The sequence below is a fragment of the Somniosus microcephalus genome, chromosome 30 (assembly GCF_052327205.1).
Source record: "Somniosus microcephalus isolate GS21.2 chromosome 30, FLI_Smic_1.0, whole genome shotgun sequence".
NCBI lineage: Eukaryota > Metazoa > Chordata > Chondrichthyes > Squaliformes > Somniosidae > Somniosus > Somniosus microcephalus.
The window spans coordinates 33237299-33254822 of NC_141016.1; the positions used below are offsets into that span (position 1 = coordinate 33237299).

The 17524-nt window shown below is 45.6% G+C and overlaps 1 protein-coding gene and 1 pseudogene across 1 annotated transcript; both read right to left on the bottom strand.

Moving 5' to 3' along the window:
* The window catches only part of LOC147098111 (scavenger receptor cysteine-rich domain-containing protein DMBT1-like), a 184461-nt pseudogene extending 175316 nt beyond the window's left edge, over window positions 1–9145 (bottom strand).
* A 657-nt stretch (window positions 9146–9802) lies between these two features.
* LOC147098113 (CD5 antigen-like) lies at window positions 9803–16771 on the bottom strand. The gene is made up of 3 exons (XM_085970824.1): window positions 16756–16771; window positions 11111–11425; window positions 9803–10206 (listed from the first exon to the last, which is right to left on the bottom strand). Exons 1-3 carry the CDS (start codon window positions 16769–16771, stop codon window positions 9803–9805), a joined length of 735 nt encoding a protein of 244 aa, XP_085826950.1.
* Between the last annotated feature and the right edge of the window lie 753 nt (window positions 16772–17524).

Below are 17524 nucleotides of genomic sequence, written 5' to 3' on the forward strand. Positions count from 1 at the left end.
GACCCCTCAGGATCTTATTGTTTAAAATAGTTCTTTTATGTAATTTATAGTTACTTTAAAAATTTGATTCAAAGAAATGTATTTGAAGTTTTAGTTATGTTTTGGGGCTGAACTGCATTCATGGATTTGACAGGTCTTCCTGTCAAATCTATGAATAGAAGTTCCCTGTTACGATTGGCTCTCCATGGCCCACGTGACCCCAGGGGACGCTTCGAACTAACTGCACCCCTGGGATACACAAGCACTGTGCGCCAACAGCTGGAAGAGGCCCAGGATCAGAATACAACGCGGGCACACAGCACAACAGCTGGCAGGCTAGGTAAGTGCAGGTCAGAGGCTTGCAACTGCAGGAAGCCTCTGACCCCAATTTCTGGGCCATAATGGCCCAGAAATTCGGGTCTCCACGGTTGAGTATGCATGGGGTACTCACTCATAGGCCCAATGGAAGTGCCAGTTTCATAACATAAGAACATAAGAAGTAGGAGCAGGAGTAGGCCATACGGCCCCTCGGGCCTGCTCCGCCATTCAATAGGATCATGGCTGATTCGAACTTTGACTCACGTCCACTTCCCTGCCATCTCCCTGTAACCCCTTATTCCTTTATCAGCTAGGAAACTGTCTATCTCCGTTTTAAATTTATTTAACGTCACAGCTTCCACAACTCTGAGGTAGCAGATTCCATAAATTTACTACCCTCTGAGTGAAGAAGTTTCTCCTCATCTCAGTTTTGAAAGAGCAGCCCCTTATTCTAAGATTATGCCCCCTAGTTCTAGTCTCACCCATCAATGGAAAAATCCTCACCGCATCCACCCAATCAAGCCCCCTCACAATCTTATATGTTTCAATAAGATCGCCTCTCATTCTTCTGAATTCCAATGAGTAGAGGCCCAATCTACTCAAACTTTCCTCACAAGTCAACCCCCTCATCTCTGGAATCAACCGAGTGAACCTTCTGTGAACTGCCTCAAGAGCAATTATAACTTTTCTTAAATATGGAAACCAAAACTGTACGCAGTATTCCAGGTGTGGCGTCACCAGTACCCTATATAACTGCAGCATGACTTCCCTGCTTTTATACTCCATCCCCCTTGCAATAAAAGCCAAGATTCCATTGGCCTTCCTGATTACCTGCTGTACCTTCATACTAACCTTCTGTGTTTCATGCACCAGGACCCCCAGATCCCTTTGTACTGTAACACTTTGCAGTTTCTCTCCATTTAGATAATAACTTGCTCTTTGATTTTTTCTGCCAAAGTGCATAACCTCACACTTTCCAACATTATATTCCATCTGCCAATTTTTTGCCCACGCACTTCGCCTGTCTATGTCCTTTTGCAGGTTTTTTATGTCCTCCTCACTCACTGCTTTCCCTCCCATCTTTGTATCGTCGGCAAACTTGGATACGTTGCACTCGGTCCCTTCCTCCTAATCGTTAATATAGATTGTAAAGAGTTGGGGTCCCAGCACTGACCCCTGCGGAAAACCACTCGTTATTGATTGCCAACCCGAGAATGAACCATTTATCCCAACTCTCTATTTTCTGTTGGGTAGCTAATCTTCCACCCATGCCAGTATATTGCCCCCAGACCCGTGATTTTTTATCTTGTGCAGTAATCTTTTTTGTGGCACCTTGTCAAATGCCTTTTGGAAGTCCAAATACACCACATCCATTGGTTCCCCTTTATCCACCCTGTTTGTTACGTCCTCAAAGAATTCCAGCAAATTTGTCAAACATGACTTCCCCTTCGTAAAACCATGCTGACTCTGTCTGATTAAATTTTGCTTATCCAAATGTCCTGTTACTGCTTCCTTAATAATGGACTCCAACATTTTACCAACCACAGATGTTAGGCTAACTGGTCTATAGTTTACAGCCTTATGTCTGCCTCCCTTTTTAAATAAGGGCGTTACATTAGCAGTTTTCCAATCTGCAAGGACATTTCCTGAATCCAGGGAGTTTTGGAAAATTACCACCAATGCATCCACAATCCCTACCGTTACTTCTCTCAAGACCCTAGGATGTAAGCCATCAGGTCCAGGGGATTTATCCGCCTTTAGTCCCATTATCTTACTGAGTACCACCTCCTTAGTGATTTTAATCGTGTTTTGCTCCTCTGCCCCCTATAGCTCCCTATTTGTCCAGTGTTGGGATATTTTTAGTGTCCTCTACTGTAAAGACTGATACAAAATATTTGTTCAGCGTTTTTGCCAACTCCATGTTCCCCACCACTAATTTCCTGGTCTCGACCTCTAAGGGAGCAACATTCACTTTAGCCACCCTTATTCTTTTTATATAGCTGTAGAAACTCTTGCTATCTGATTTTATATTTTTTGCTAGTTTAGTTTCATAATCTATCTTCGCTTTCTTAATTAATCTTTTAGTTATTCTTTGCTGGCTTTCAAATGCTTCCCCATCTTCTATCCTCCCACTAGATCTGGCTACTTTATATGCCCTTGTTTTCAGTCGGATACTATCCTTTATTACTTTACTTAGCCACGGATGGCTGTCTTTTCTTTTATGCCCCTTTTTCCTCACTGGAATATATTTTTCTTGAAAGTTGTGAAATATCTCCTTGAATGTACACCACTGCTCATGTACCATCTTACACTTTAATCTATTTTCCCAGTCCACTTTAGTCAACTCTGCTCTCATACCTTCATAGACTCCTTTATTTAAGCTTAGTACGCTGGTTTGAGATCCAAATCTCACCCTCCAACTGAATTTGGAATTCAAACAGGTTATGGTCACTCATTCCAAGGGGATCTTTTACTAGGACATTTTTAATTTATCCTGTCTCATTACACAGGACCAGATCTAAGATTGCCTGCCCCCTGATTGGTTCAGTTACATACTGCTCAAGGAACCCGTCCCTAATGCACTCTATGAACTCTTCCTCAAGGCTGCTCTGCCCAATTTGATTTGTCCAGTCAATATGAAAATTAAAATCCCCCATGATTATAGCTGTTCCCTAATTACAAGCCCCAACTATTTCCTGATTTATACTCGGACCAACAGAGTTGCAAATGTTAGGAGGCCTATAGACTACGCCCACTAGTGACTTTTTCCCCTTATTATTCCTTATCTCCACCCAAACTGTTTCACTATCCTGATCCTTTTACACAATATCATTTCTCACTATTGCAGTGATTCCATCCTTTATTAACATAGCCACCCCACCTCCCTTTCGATCCTGTCTGTCCTTCCTAATTGTCAAATACCCCTGGATGTTTAGTTCCCAGTCATGGTCACCTTGCAGCCATGTTTCTGTAACGGCCACCAGATCATACTCATGTGTAGTTATGTGTACCATCAACTCGTCCATTTTTTTTTACAAATGCTGCGTGCATTCAGATAAAGAACTTTTAAATATGTTATGTGACAATTTATTCCTGCTTTTGCCCCCTTTACTACTCTACCTTTATCTTTATACATTCTGTCCCTTCCTGACACGCTCTGGTTTTTAATTCCCCCACTGCTACCTTGCTCTATTGCCCTCTCCACTGACATTTTTATTTTTCGCTCTTTTGAAACCGCCCCGCCACTAATTAATTTAAAGCTCTCTGTACAGCCCTAGTTATTCGAATTGCAAGGTTTCTAGTCCCAGCACTGGCCAAGTGAAGTCCATCCCAATGGAACAGCTCTCTCCCGTCCCAGTACTGGTGCCAGTGTCCCAAGAAGCAAAACCCATTTCTCCCACACCAGTCTTTGAGCCACGCACTTAACTCTCTGATTTTATTTTCCCTAGCCAAATTTGCTCGTGGCTCAAGTAGTAATCCAGAGATTATTACCCTTGTGGTTCTGCTTTATAATTTGGCCCCTAGCTGCTCATACTCCCTAAGCAGAACCTCTTTCCTTGTCCTATTTCTGTCGTTGGCACCAACATGGACCACGACAACCGGATCCTCCCCCTCCCACTCCACGTTTCTCTCCAGCCCAGAGGAGATGTCCTTAACCCTGGCTCTGGGCAGGCAACACAGCCTTCAGGACTCTTGCTCTCGGCTGCAAAGAACCCTATATATCCCCCTAATGATACTATCCCCTACGACTACAACATTTCTTTTTACTCCCCCCCACTTGAATGGCCCCTCGTTCCACGGTGCTGTGGCCAGGTTGCTCATCCTCCCTGCAGTCCCTGATCCTGTCCTCACAGGGAGTAAGAGCCACGAACCTGTTGGACAAGAGCAAGGGCTGCAGCTCCTCCAACACTACCTCCTGGATCCCCGTACCTGCCTCACTCAGACACACCCTCCTGTCCCTGACCACGGAATGCATCTGAATTAGTTAATCTCATTGCTGTAACTACTTCCTGGAACACAGAGTCCAGGTAATACTCCCCCTCACTGATGTGTTGCAGTGTTTCAAGCTCGGACTGCAGCTGATCAACACGGAGCTAGAGTTCCTCGAGCAGCCAACACTTACTGCAAATGTGATCACCATGAGAATCAATGGTGTCCACCCGCTCCCACATATTGCAGCAGAAAAACATCACCTGCTCTGCCATTCTATGTAATTAATTAAATTTATTATTATTATTTTTAAATGCCCTCTGCCCCGATTCTAGATGATGAATATCACACCTCTATTTAATTGAACTTACCAACTTATAAAGGTTTTCAAAGGGAAGGAAAAGTACTCACCAACCAGCCAATCACCTACCAGCTTGGCTGTGATGTCACTTTTGAATTCTGACCTCCCTTTGGAATGTTGCCTGTCGAGCCTGTTTAGGCTGCCTCGCCTCGCTGCTCCAACTCGACTCAACACCCGCTGCTGCTCCCGGCTGCCTCGACTGGGCCTCGCCTCGCTGCTCCGACTCGACTCAACACCCGCTGCTGCTCCCGGCTGCCTCGACTGGGCCTCGCCTCGCTGCTCCAACTCGAATCAACACCCGCTGCTGCTCCCGGCTGCCTCGACTGGGCCTCGCCTCGCTGCTCCAACTCGACTCAACACCCACTGCTGCTCCCGGCTGCCTCGCCTTGCTGCTCCAACTCGACTCAACACCCGCTGCTGCTCCCGGCTGCCTCGACTGGGCCTCGCCTCGCTGCTCCGCCACCGCGATGTCTGCTAATCTGGAGACCAAACTCTCAATGCACTGCGCATGCATGGGAAACCACCACTTCCGTTCCTCTGAATGCAGAGGTTCAGAGGTTGAATGCGTGCATGGAGAAGCTGCGCGTGCGCATCAAACTTAGCTTTCTTTTTACCGTTTTTTCCGTGAGGGTATGTCTGCAGAATTTAGAAATGTAAAAAGCAGGCGTAAGGCCTGCTTTTTACAAGGTAAGTGGTGAATTAATTAAATTTAGAACATTTTTTCCACAGGGTTATTATTTTTAAATACTTTAAAGCAAGGTAAGTTTATTTTTAGCCCCGTTAGAAGATAAAATAATTTTTTTCAAAAATTTAAGTTATTGTTTAGAATAGTTATTTCATGTAGTTTAGTTTATTTAAAAAATGTGATAGTTTTTAAAAATGTATTTGAAGGTTTAGTGCTATTTTGGGGCCGTAGTATTTATAAGTCTTGACAGCACTTCCTGTCAAGACTTATGAATGGAGCAATCCCTGCTCTGATTGGCTGCCCATGGTCCACGTGACCCCAGGTGATGCATCAAACTAACTGCGCCCCTGGGATACGCAAGCACTGCGCGCCAGCAGCTGGACCAGGCCCCGGATTGGAATCCCACGGGGTCCTACAGCTCAATGGCCGGCGTGCAAGCTAAGTGCAGGTCGGGGGCTTACATGCATGGGAAGCCCCTGACCCGAATGTCTGGACCAAAACAAGAATTCAATTTTTTGAAAAAATTAATTACAGTTTCTAATGGGGCTAAAAATAAACTTACCTTTCTTTAAAGTATTTAAAAATAATAAACCTGTGGAAAAATGTTTTAATTTTACTTAATTCACCACTTACCTTGTTAAAAGCAGGCCTTGCGACTGCTTTGGAAAAGGGTAGCTCCTGGAGACTTACCCTCCCGGAGAAACCTGCAAAAAAGAAGGAAGTTCACGGCATACGTGCTGCCACTCCAGCACATGCGTTCGACCTGTGAATCCCTTCCTTTAAGGGAACGGAAGTTCCGGTTTCCCACGCACGTGCAGTGCATGCACGAAACCGGCCCTTTTGTTGGGCCTACGTGTGCGTACCCCATGCGTACTCACCCGTGGGGACCAGAAGTTCTGGTCCTATATATATATAGATAGGTTTCAATCAAGTCAGCTCTTACTCTTCTAAACTCCAGTGGATACAAGCCTAGCCTGTCCAAGCTTTCCTCATAAGACAACCCGTCCATTCCAGGTATCAGTCTAATAAACCTTCTCTGAACTGCTTCCAACGCATTTACATCCTTCCTTAAATAAGGAGACCAATACTGTACACAGTACTCCAGATGTGATCTCACCAATGCCCTGTATTACTAAGGCATAACCTCCATACTTTTGTATCGATCTGTGACTTCGGGTGATGTTTGAGTGAATATAAAATAAAGAATACAATCAGCCGATGGGTTTATTAGTCCTGGGCTCAGATATCTGAGGAAGTCCGTGTGGAGCCGGTGGGAAATGGAAACAGCGTCTCTGCCCGCTATTTAAAAACAAACCGTAAACCCGTTCTTTGACAAATACCGACCAGTGGGAATCTTCCCCAAACCATTGCTGCTCTCACTATACACACGGACACAGAGACACTGTCACTGTGATAGGACTCCTTCACATGGGGGCAGTGAGTGGACTGCTCATCGTGTCCAGTCAGTACATTGTCCATTAAAAGGGGTATTTAAGGGGAGGTGACACTTCTCCAGTGAAGATTCGGTATCAAACGGAAAATACAGACCTGAACCCTGGGTCTGAGCCGAATCCTCGCCAGGTGGAAAATTCACAATCTCTTCATAAATTGCTTGGTACAAACCAGCAGGCGACTCCCTGCCGCGACTGACAGCACCTGTTGGAGGGAAGGCGGGGAGATTAACATTTTGATTCACTCCACGCGCGTTTCACAGGAATTCATCTGCAAATAAATCCAACTAACAGATATAGTGATAGTCAAGGGCCAGAATTGGTTAGCGTGAATTTGGAGGAGTTTAGTTGTGTGTGTGATTCCGTGTGTGTGTCTGTGTCTCTGTACAGACACATGTTCACCTCCAGCAGACTGCGGCCAGTTGTATTGACCTCGGGAAGAGGGAATGAGGGGGTATCAGGAGAAATGAACTCCAGTTGGTCGCTTGGTTACGGGGCCACACGGGGAGTTCAGCTGAAGAGAAGCTGGGTGAAATTGACTGATCTCTGCGGACAGCATCAGTTTGGAAGCACAAGTGAGGAGCTGATGGTTCTTTGCCATGTCCTGTCAGTGTGAGAGGAGCCTTGCTGTGTACACAGAGCAGGAGTGTGTTGTGTGGGTGAGATATTTGTGGGAATGTTGTGTTGGGATGTAGAATAATCAGCGGAGAATGCAGAAAGTCCTATAAAACTGTCACTTCTCAAAAAGGTGGAGAGAACCCTGTCAAAGAGTTTGAGATTGGGCATCCGGACCCAGAAACTGAAGGGGTGGAACGGATACCCAATGGATAAAGGAAGAATAACAGATCAATCAATAAATAGAGATCACAGAGAACGGGCGAGGCCATCGAGGAATTTGAAAACAAGGGTAAGAATTTTGAAATCGAGGCGCTGCTTAACCGGGAGCCAATATCCGCCATATGGAAAAGTGCAATTAACTGGAGACTTGCCAGGATATGAAGCAATCTGAGATCAAGCGTTAGTTCAGTTTTAAGATTTCTGCCTCACCTCTTCTTGTTGCCTTTCTCTGTATGACCACCATCAGTGCGATCAGCTCACAGATTAGAAGGAGTCCGAGGGTTATGCAGATGGAAACAGGGATGGAGGTGGTTTTACCTCCCTGTCCTAATCACAAGATTGCAGAAAGATTTAACACAGACACAGTCCGCCTTACATTTTAAAAATGGTCCAGTCAATTTGAAACCGCTCACGTTATCTTCAGAAATTAACAAAACCAAGAACATGTCAAAAACACCAATACCACTAATAATAGTACCATTAATGGAAAGTACCTGCAGGTGTGGACGGAGAAGCAGTAGAAGGCAAATCGAGTCCTGTGGAATATATTGTACAAACATTTCATCAACTTCAAACATTAGGATTTTACATTAAAAATATAAACGTTGTTTTAAATTTCTGAAATCCATGAGGCATGTTACCGGAACAAATCACACTGGCATCTTCCTTGTGATCACAGTCATGTTGACCTGGCGGTGAGGAACGACAGTCGGACAGAAAAGATTCACTTCCGGTGCACTTCACTTCATCCAGCCAGATAAGACCGGCACCCTGGGCAATTTCGGCCCCTCCTGCGGCTAATAGAGCGGCGCCGCAACCCAGCTGTCTGCAGACAACATTGGCATCGGCCATATCCCAGGAGTCATCACACACCGTGCCCCAGCTGTTATTGGACATTATCTCCACTCTCCCGGAGCAGTTGGTGTTGCCTCCAACCAGCCGCAACGGTTGTCCCGAGTCTATCAAAGAGAATCATTTATTGTTATTTATTTAGTACAAGCCTGGAATACAAGTCAGATAGTTGGTATAACGAAGAGGAGGAAGCACCTGGTGAATGTCCATGTTTAGAACGAGATTCTCGATCGCAGACCCTTGAACTGTGGGATCTCTCCGGCACTTTGGCTTCTGTTGAGAAGAGAAATATGCTGACTCTATTGGACAGCAATGTTTGAAATGACACCCGCACATTGAGAGTTTCCTTGTGTTACCTGAACAAACAACACCTGCATCCTCCCAGTGATGACAGTTGTGTTCGCCCCAAGGGTCTGACTGACACTGCCAAAGGGTCGACTCATGTGAATTACACTCCATCTCATCGAGCCAAATGGGTCCGGATCCCGCTCCGAATGACCGAGTGTTATGCTCAATAGATATGAGGGGGCCGCACTGTAACTGTCTACAGATCACTTCTGCATCATGTCGATCCAGTTTCTCCGTGCACACTGTTCCCCAGGTCCCATTGTAGAACACTTCCACTCTTCCCTCACAGCGATGCTGTCCTTTCACCAGCCGCATCTCTTTGTGCTCTGTCAATGAAACACGAAATATCCAGGTGGTTCGATTGATAACCCGCTTTGGGTTCATACTGCACAACACATGTTGCACCGGTGTCGGTAATTATTTCAGAAATACATCTACATTCCAAACACATAAGAAAGATAAAACTTTACAGGGCACTGGCGAGACCGCACCTGGAGTACTGCGCACCGTTTTGGTCTCCATATTTAAGGAAGGATATACTTGCATTGGAGGCAGTGCAGAGAAGGTTCACTAGGTTGATTCCTGGGATGAAGTGGTTGATGTATGACGAAAGGTTGAGCAGATTGGGCCTATACTCATTGGAGTTTAGAAGAATGAGAGGTGATCTTATTGAAACATATAAGATTCTGAGGGGGATTGAACGGGTGGATGCGGGGAGGATGTTTCCACTGATGGGTGAGACGAGAACTAGGGGGCATAATCTTAGAATAAGGGGCTGCTGTTTCAAAACTGAGATGAGGAGAAACTTCTTCACTCAGAGGGTAGTAAATCTATGGAATTTGCTACCTCAGAGAGCTGTGGAAGCTGCGACATTAAATAAATTTGAAACGGAGATAGACAGTTTCCTAGCTGATAAGGGTATTAACGGTTATGGGGAGTGGGCAGGGAAGTGGATGTGAGTCTAGGTTCGGATCAGCCATGATCCTATTGAATGGCGGAGCAGGCCCGAAGGGCTGTATGGCCTAATCCTGCTCCTACTTCTTATGTTCTATGTAATTCTTTGTAATATCTCCTGTCTGAAGCATTGCGAATAACACTGCAGAAAATGAGCAGGTTGAAAGCGCCCTTACCTGAACACATCATCCTCACATCTTCTTTATGAGCACAGTCGTGGTTACCCCACGGTGCTGAGGGACATTCCCACAGAAAAGATTCGTCACCCGAACAGTTCAGTTCATCCAACCAAACTGGGCCTGAGCCTGGTCCACAAGCAGCAGGAAGTTCCACGTAAAATGCATTTCCGCAACCCAGCTGTTTGCAAACCACGTTAGCGTCGGCCAGGTCCCAGGAATCATCACAAACTGAACCCCAGGTCCCATTGTAATAAACCTCCACTCGCCCAGCACATGGGCTTCCACCGGCAGACAGCCTTAACTGAACGTGTTCTGTTGGAGAACAATACAGGAGAATTATACATCCAATACACATGAACCGCATCACTCAATCCAACCCATTGTATCCTCTCCAGCCGAAAAATTCTGACCTTTTAAAGCGGCTGTGACAGATAAATGAAACTATACAACTGAACATCTGTCTACACTTCCATATTATATAGAATGCACAGCAGAGAAATGTTTAAGATATTCCTGCTACCTCTGGCTGCTGGGATTCATTGTCTCCAGTTCCCTCATTTTGTTTCGAGTCTTGTGCACATTGTTGTTCAGGCAATTGAACGTGTTTTTACTAATCGTTTCACTTCCTCTATTTTTAACAGTCATTTTATGCTCATGTTCTATAATTGTATCTGCTCCTTGTTAGGTTTTGTCTCCCGTATTCATTACCTTGCTTGACATTTACTCTCATCTCCTATTTCATTTATCTTTAGCCCATGTTCATTTCGTTTATACACAGTACAATGAAACCTACCCCAGTATAACTCCAGCTCATCTGTCTACACTGATATGCTGCACAATGGAGCTGATTTGCAACGTGATCCCTCCATAAACATCTCAGCCTGTCCACCTTTAAGCCGCCCTCTTGAAATCTACCCTCTGACCAAGCTTTTAGACACCCTTTCTAATATCTCCTTGTTGGGCTGTGTCAGTTTCCAGTCTGATTGCGCTCTTGGGAAACGCCTTGCGACATTTGTCTTTGTTAAAGGCGCAAAACAATGCAACTTATCGTTGTTGATGTTTCTCCCTTCAGCCCGTGTCCACTCGCATTGCTCTCACCCACTGAGTTAAATAACTGGTGTAGAGACACCGAGGAACAAGTGACCAATATTACCACTTTTCTCAGCAGATTAGATATTCCCCTTGATGGTTCTGTAAAATTGAACCATTTGTTCACCTGAACACAGGACCCCTACGCCGATGCTGTCATTGAGAGATGGGTTCAATGTGAATGAGCTGCAGTTCCGGAGCTGAGACTCGTTTCCTTCACACTGGACATCATTCACCCACACGGGCCCTTCACTCTCTCCGTACTTTGAAGAGTTATAAGCGGCTATCGCAGAGCCGCAGTCCAGCTGTCTGCAGACGACGTTGGCATCGTTTAGGTCCCAGAGGTTGTCCCGCACTCTCCCCCAGCTGCCGTTGTAGTAAATCTCCACTCGCCCGTCACAGCGGCTTCCCCCATTAGTCAGTCTCGGCGGCCAACCTTCATCTACAAAAAGAAACACATTGAGAGCAACACAGAAACATAGAAACGTAGAAGATAGGAGCAGGAGTAGGCCATTTGGCACCCCGAGCCTGCTCCGCCATTCAATGACATCATGGCTGATCGTCCAAACTCAGTACCCTGTCTCTGCTTTCTCCCCATAGCCCTTGATTCCTTTAGCCTTAAAAATATATCTAAATCCTTCTTGAATATATTTAGTGAATTGGCCTCAACTACCTTTTCTAGTAGTAGAGAATTCCATAGGTTCACCACTCTCTGGGTGAAGAAATTGCTCCTCATCTCTGTCCTAAATGGCTTACCCCTTATCCTTAGACTGTGACCTCTGGTTCTGGACACCCCCGCCATTGGGAACATCCTTCCTGCATCTAGTCTGTCTAGTCCTGTTAGAATTTTGTAATTTTCAATGATATCCCCTCTAATTCTTCTGAACTCCAGCCAATATAAGCCCAATCGACACAATCTCTCCTGCTACGTCATTCCTGTCATCCCAGGTATCAGTCTGGTGTATCTTCGTTGCTCTCCCTCCATGGCAAGAACATCCTTCCTCAGATAAGGCGACCAAAACTGTACACAATACTCAAGGTGTGGTCTCACCAAGGCCCTGTACAACTGCAGCATGACATCCTTGCTCCTGTTCTCGAATCCTCTCGCTATGAAGGCCAACGTACCATTTGCCTTCTTAACCGCCTGCTGCACCTGCATGCCTACCTTCAGTGACTGGTGCACAAGGACACCCAAGTCTCGTTGCACTTCCCCTTCTCCCAATCTATTGTTCAGATAATAATCTGCCTTCCTGTTTTTGCCACCAAAGTGGACAACCTCGCATTTATCCACATTATACTGCATCTGCCATGCATCTCCCCAATAACTCAACCTGTCCAAATCATACTGGAGTTTCTCGGCATCCTCCTCACAGGACACACGCCCACCCAGCTATGTGTCGTCTGCAAACTTGGAGATATTACATCTAGTTCCCTCGTCTAGATCATGAATATATATTGTGATTAGCTGGGGTCCTAGCACCGATCCCTGCGGTACCCCACTAGTCACTGCCTGCCACTCAGAAAAAGACCCATTTATTCCAACTCTTTGCTTCCTGTCTGCCAACCAGTTCTCTATCCATGTCAGAAACTTACCCCCAATCCCATGTGCTTTAACTTTACACGTTAACCTCTTATGCAGGTCCTTATCGAGAGCCTGCTGAAACTCCAATACACCACATCCACTGGTTCTCCCCTATCTATTCTACCAGTTATATCCTCAAAAAAATTCCAGTAGATTAGTCAAGCACGATTTACCTTTTGTAAATCCATGTTGACTTTGTCCAGTCCTGTCACTGTTTTCCAAGTGCTCTGCTATTACATCTTTTATAATGGACTCGAGCATTTTCCCCACTACTGATGTCAGGCTTACTGGTCTATAATTCTCGGTTTTCGCTCTACCACCTTTATTAAATAGTGGGGTTACATTAGCTACCCTCCAATCTTCAGGAACTGTGCCAGAGTCTATAGAAATTTGGAAGATGATCAGCAATTCCTCTACTATTTCTGGGCTACTTTCTTAATTACCCTAGGATGTAGATTATCAGCCCTGGGGATTTATCGGCCTTCAATCACGTCAATTTCCCTAATACCATTTCCCTACAAATACTGATTTCATTCAGTTCCTCCCTCTCATTCGACCCTATTTTCCTCGACATCTCAGGGATGTTATTTGTGTCCTCCTTTGTGAAGACAGAACCAAAGTATGTATTTAATTGTTCAGCCATTTATTTGTTGTGCATTATAAATTCGCCTGGTTCTGACTGCAAAGGACCTATGCTTGACTTCACCAATCTTTTTCTCTTTACATATCTATAGAAGCTTTTATAGTCAGTTTTTATGTTCCCTGAAAGCTTACTCTCATATTATATTGCCCTCCTCTTACTTATCACCTTTGTCCTCCTTTGGTGAATCCTAACATGCTCCCAATCCTCATGTTTGCTGCTTTTTCTTGCCAATGTATATGTCCTCTCCTTGGATCTTATGCTATCCCTAATTTCCCTTGTTAGCCATGGTTGCACCACCGTTTTTGTTTTATTTTTATGCCAGACAGTGATGAACAAATTCTATACTTCATCCATGCGATCTTTAAATGTTTGCCATTGCCTCTCCACCGTCAACCCGTTAAGAAACGTTCCCCAATCAATCCTAGCCAGTTCGCGCATCATACCATTGTAGTTTCCTTTATTTAAATTCAGGACCCCAGTCTCTGTGTCAACTATTTCACTCTCCATCTTAATGAAAAACTCTATCATATTATGATCGCTCCTCCCCAAGGAGCCTCGCACAACAAAATTGCTAATCAATCCTTTCTCATTACCTGATATCCAGTCTAAGATGGCCTGATCTCTAGTTGGTTCCTCGACATATTGGTCCAGGAAACCATCTCGTATACACTCTAGGAATTCCGCCTCCACAATTTTGTTACTAATTTGGTTATCCCAATCTATATCTAGATTAAAGTCAACCATGATAACTGCTGTGCCCTCATTGCACGCATCTCTAATTTCCTGTTTAATGCCATCCCCAACCTCAGCATTGCTGTTTGGGGGTCTGTATACAACTCCCACTAACGTTTTCTGCCCCTTGGTATTTCTCCACTCGACCTATGCAGATCCCACATCATCAGAGCTAATATCCTTCCATACTATTTTGTTAATCTCCACTTTAAACAGCAATGCTACCCCACCTCCTTTTCCTTTTTGCCTGTCCTTCCTGAATATTGAATACCCCTGGATGTTGAATTCCCAGCCTTGGTCACCCTGGAGCCATGCCTCCGTAATCCCAATTATATCTTATCGGTTTACATCTATTTGTGCAGCTAATTCATCCACTTTATTATGAATGCTCCTCGCATTAAGACACAAAGCCTTCAGGCTTGTTTTTTAACACTCTACCAGGGAAAGGGTAGGGCCCATTGGGGACCAAAGTGGCAATCTGTGTGTAGAGCCAGATGATGTAGGCTGGGTTCTAAATGATTTTTTTGCATCTGTGTTCACTATGGAGAAAGACGATGCAGACATAGAAATCGGGCAAGGGGACTGTGACATACTTGAACATATTAGCATCGAGAGGGAGGAGGTGCTGGCGGTTTTAGCAGGCCAAAAAGTGGATAAATCCCCAGACCCGGACGAGATGTATCCCAGGCTGCTGTGGGAGGCAAAGGAGGAGATTGCAGGGGCTCTGACACAAATTTTCAGAACCTCTCTGGCCACAGGGGATGTACCAGAGGACTGGAGAACAGCTAATGTAGTACCATTATACAAGAAGGGTAGCAGGGATAAACCAGGGAATTACAGGGCAGTGAGCCTAACATCTGTGCTAGGGAAATTATTGGAAAAAATTCTGAGGGACAAAATTAGTCTCCACTTGGAGAGGCAAGGATTAATCGGGGATAGTCAGCATGGCTGTGTCAAGGGTAAATCATGTCTGACAAATCTGATTGAATTTTTCGAGGGGGTGACTAGGGGGGTGGATGAGGGAAATGCTGTGGATGTGGTTTACATGGACTTCAGTAAAGCTTTTGACAAAGTCCCGCATAGGAGACTGGCCAGAAGGTAAGAGCCCATGGGATCCATGGTGCCTTGGTGCGTTGGATCCTAAACTGGCTGAGTGGCAGGAGGCAGAGGGTGATGGTCGAAGGTTGCTTTTGTGACTGGAAGCCTGTGTCCAGTGGGGTACCTCAGGGATCGGTGCTGGGTCCCTTGTTGTTTGTGATCTACATAAATGATTTGGATGAGAATGTAAAAGGTATGATCAGTAAGTTCGCAGATGACACGAAAATTGGTGGGGTGGTAAATTGCGAGGAGGAAAGCCTCAGGCTACAGGACGATATAAACGGGTTGGTCAGATGGGCGGAAAAGTGGCAAATGGAATTTAACCCTGAAAAGTACGAGGTGATGCATTTTGGACGGGCAAATAAGGCAAGGGAATAAACAATGAGTGGTAGGACCCTAGGAAGTACAGAAGTTCAGAGGGACCTTTGTGTACATGTACATAGATCCCTGAAGGCAGCGGAACAGGTAGATAAGGTGGTTAAAAAGGCATATGGGATACTTGCCTTCATTAGCCGAAGCATAGAATATAAGAGCAGGGAGGTTATGATGGAGCTGTACAAAACGCTGGTGAGGCCACAGCTGGAGTACTGTGTGCAGTTCTGGTCGCCTCACTATAGGAAGGATGTGATTGCTTTGGAGAGGGTGCAGAGAAGATTCACCAGGATGTTACCTGGGATGGAGCGCCTCAGCTATGAAGAAAGACTAAACAGGCTGGGGTTGTTTTCCTTGGAGCAAAGAAGGCTGAGGGGGGACCTGATTGAGGTGTACAAAATGATGAGGGGCATAGATAGGGTAGATAAACAGGAACTTTTCCCCTTAGTAGGGGGGTCAATAACAAGGGGGCATAGATTCAGGGTAAGGGGCAGGAGATTTAGAGGGGATTTGAGGAGGAACTTTTTCACCCAGAGGGTGGTTGGAATTTGGAACTCACTGCCTGAAAGGGTGGTAGAGGCAGGAACCCTCACAACATTCAAGAAGCATTTGGATGAGCACTTAAAATGCCATTGCATACAAGGATATGGACCAAATGCTGGAAAATGGGATTACACTGGACAGGGATTGATGGACGGCGCAGACGCGATGGGCCGAAGGGCCTCTTTCTGTGCTGTAAAACTCTATGACTCTATGACTCTTAGTCCTTTTAGAATTATTATTTACTGTGGCCCTGTCTGATTTGCACACTTCATTTCTCTGCCTTCCACTTTTGCTTTTCTCCTTCCTGGTGTGCTTCTATCCTTGCTTCCCTTTCCTCTGTCTCCCTGCACAGGTTCGCAACACCCTGACATTTTAGTTTAAACCCTCCCCAACAGCACTAGCAAACACTGCCCCTAGAACATCGGTCCTTGTCCTGCCCAGGTGCAAACTGTCCAGTTTGTACTGGTTCCACCTCATGCAGAACCGGTTCCAATGTCCCAGGAATTTGAATCATTCCCCCTTGCACCATTCCTCTAGCCACGTATTCATCTGAAATATCCTTGTTTCTACTCTGACTAGCACGTGGCACTGGTAGCAATCCTGAGATTACTAGCTTTGAGGTCCTATATTTAAATTTACCTCCTAACTCCCTATATTCAGCTTTTAGGACCTCATCCCGTTTTTTACCTATAGCGTTGATACCTATATGCACCAGTACAGCTGGCTGTTCACCCTCCCCCTCCAGGATGCCCTGCAGCCGCCCCGAAACATCCTTGACCCTTGCACCAGGGAGGCAACATACCATCCTGGAGCCTCATTTGCGGTCGCAGAAATGCCTATCTATTCCCCTTACAATAGAATCCACTATTACTGTAGCTCTCCCACTCTTTTTCCTCCCATCCTGTGCAGCAGATCCACCCATGCTGCCAGGAAGTTGGCTACTTCTGCCTTCCCCCGATATGCCAACTCCCTCAACAATATCAAAAGTGGTTAATCTGTTTGAGAGAGGAATGGCCACAGGGGACCCCTGCCCTACCTGTCTGCACCTACTACTCTGCCTGGCGGTCACCCATTCGCTTCCTGCCTGTGCAGCCTTTACCTGCGGTGTGACCAACTCCCTGAACGTGCTATCCACTATGTCCTCAGCATCGTGAATGCTCCAGTGTGTATCCATTCGCAGCTCCAGCGCAACAATGCGGTCTGTCAGTAGCTGCAGCTGGATACACTTCCCGCACACATGGTCATCAATAACACATGCATTCAAACACCATGCTAGTCGGCTGTGTTTTTTTCCTCCATTTACTTCTGCTCTCATGAAGTTATTGTTTGTTCTGTTGATATTTCTATGCACCTGGTCTCTCCTCTCTGCTGCTGCGTCCTGGCGCCCTTTCCCCAGCCAAATGAGTTCAAACCCTTGCCCAGAGCACTAGTTAAACTCCCTATGAGGACATTTGTCCCAAACTTGTTCAGGAGCAACCAGCCCTGCCTGTAAAATTCCCCCCTACCACACAACATGTCACAATCCCCCAGGAATTTGATGCCCTCCCTCCTACACCACTTCTCCAGCCACG